This window comes from Morone saxatilis, unplaced genomic scaffold, assembly GCF_004916995.1.
Source record: "Morone saxatilis isolate NCDOM2014 unplaced genomic scaffold, NCSU_SB_2.0 Contig9, whole genome shotgun sequence".
NCBI classification, from domain to species: domain Eukaryota; kingdom Metazoa; phylum Chordata; class Actinopteri; family Moronidae; genus Morone; species Morone saxatilis.
This window is the reverse complement of record NW_023340268.1, coordinates 17,391,346-17,392,523: the sequence shown is the minus strand read 5'-3', so window position 1 is coordinate 17,392,523 and position 1,178 is coordinate 17,391,346. Positions and strand designations below refer to the sequence as shown.

The window sequence follows — 1,178 nt, the reverse complement described above, 5'->3', positions numbered from 1 at the left end:
AGTTAGTGGTTCTGAGTGAAGCAGTGGCCAATGTGGCACCTTTCCTCATCTCGTAATTACGAGATTTTTTGCATATGGTGTCAAATTTTTTTTTATCCAGTGAATGCAATGCGCTTCCGTACTGTGCTATTAAATGCTATATGACTAATTTTCTTTCCCAGTATAATTTAATCAACACATTTTCTTTGTTTCACTCTTCATGCTCTGCTGCTGTTGCACACTGTCCCTGCATACAAGCTGTAATTGATGTAGCCTACTTGCCTAACATACTTTCTATTCCTCCATTTCTTCTTAATTCAATCCTGCGCTGTAAATTTTTGGTTGCACTTCGTACCCTCATTTTCTCTATTCTCACATCCATCTTACTCTCTGTCTTTCCCCTGATGAATGCTGTTACTATTTTGCTACTGCGGTGACCCAGTGTGCTCACAGAGATGATTAAAGTTTCATTTTATTTATTTAAAGAGTCAGTGCAGCGCTCGGTATTCAGCTCATATATCTTCTCTCTGGGGTTTATCCTCCTCGTTGAAACCACAGAACCATTCGTCTTTAATTTTCCTTCACCAGCGCTCGATCAGTACAACACATCCAGCTGTTATCTTCTTCTTGCTTGTTATCAGGACCTTTATCATCAGTCATACGAGTCGGTGTGTGTGATGTTCGCTTCCATCCCAGACTTCAAAGAGTTTTATACTGAGTCTGATGTCAATAAGGAAGGACTGGAGTGCCTCCGTCTTCTCAACGAGATCATAGCGGACTTTGATGAGGTAAACTCCTCTCACACGGATAATTCCGGCTGTCTGACAATGTGGAAACAAAATGTTTTTGAGAAGCAGCCACACCGGATGCTTATGCTCTAAAGTAACAGGGAAATGTATTAGTGTTTGGCAGAGAGCTGGTGTTATTCCTCCCCCTGTGTGTGTTATGTACTGTATTATTCATGTCTCCTCAGCTGCTGTCCAAACCTAAGTTCAGCGGAGTGGAGAAGATAAAGACCATCGGTAGCACCTACATGGCTGCAACTGGACTCAACGTGACACCAGGACCAGAGTGCGCACAGGCATGCTTTTACACACATGCACACACAGACACAATGCATGACCTCAACACGTCACACAGTGAGTAGACATACACGGACACGGCAGAGTTAGACACCAGAAGGATGTTTTCACATTCAT

The 1,178-nt window shown here is 42.8% G+C and overlaps 1 protein-coding gene across 1 annotated transcript in view; it reads left to right on the top strand.

Annotated features, from left to right (window-relative positions):
- Window positions 1-620: 620 nt before the first annotated feature.
- Window positions 621-1,178, top strand: part of LOC118342321 (adenylate cyclase type 2-like) — a gene marked incomplete at its 5' end in the record, with an annotated part of 3,237 nt that continues 2,679 nt past the window's right edge. The window contains 2 exon segments of the mRNA XM_035680812.1: window positions 621-767; window positions 953-1,060. Coding sequence (XP_035536705.1) covers window positions 621-767; window positions 953-1,060 — 255 coding nt within the window.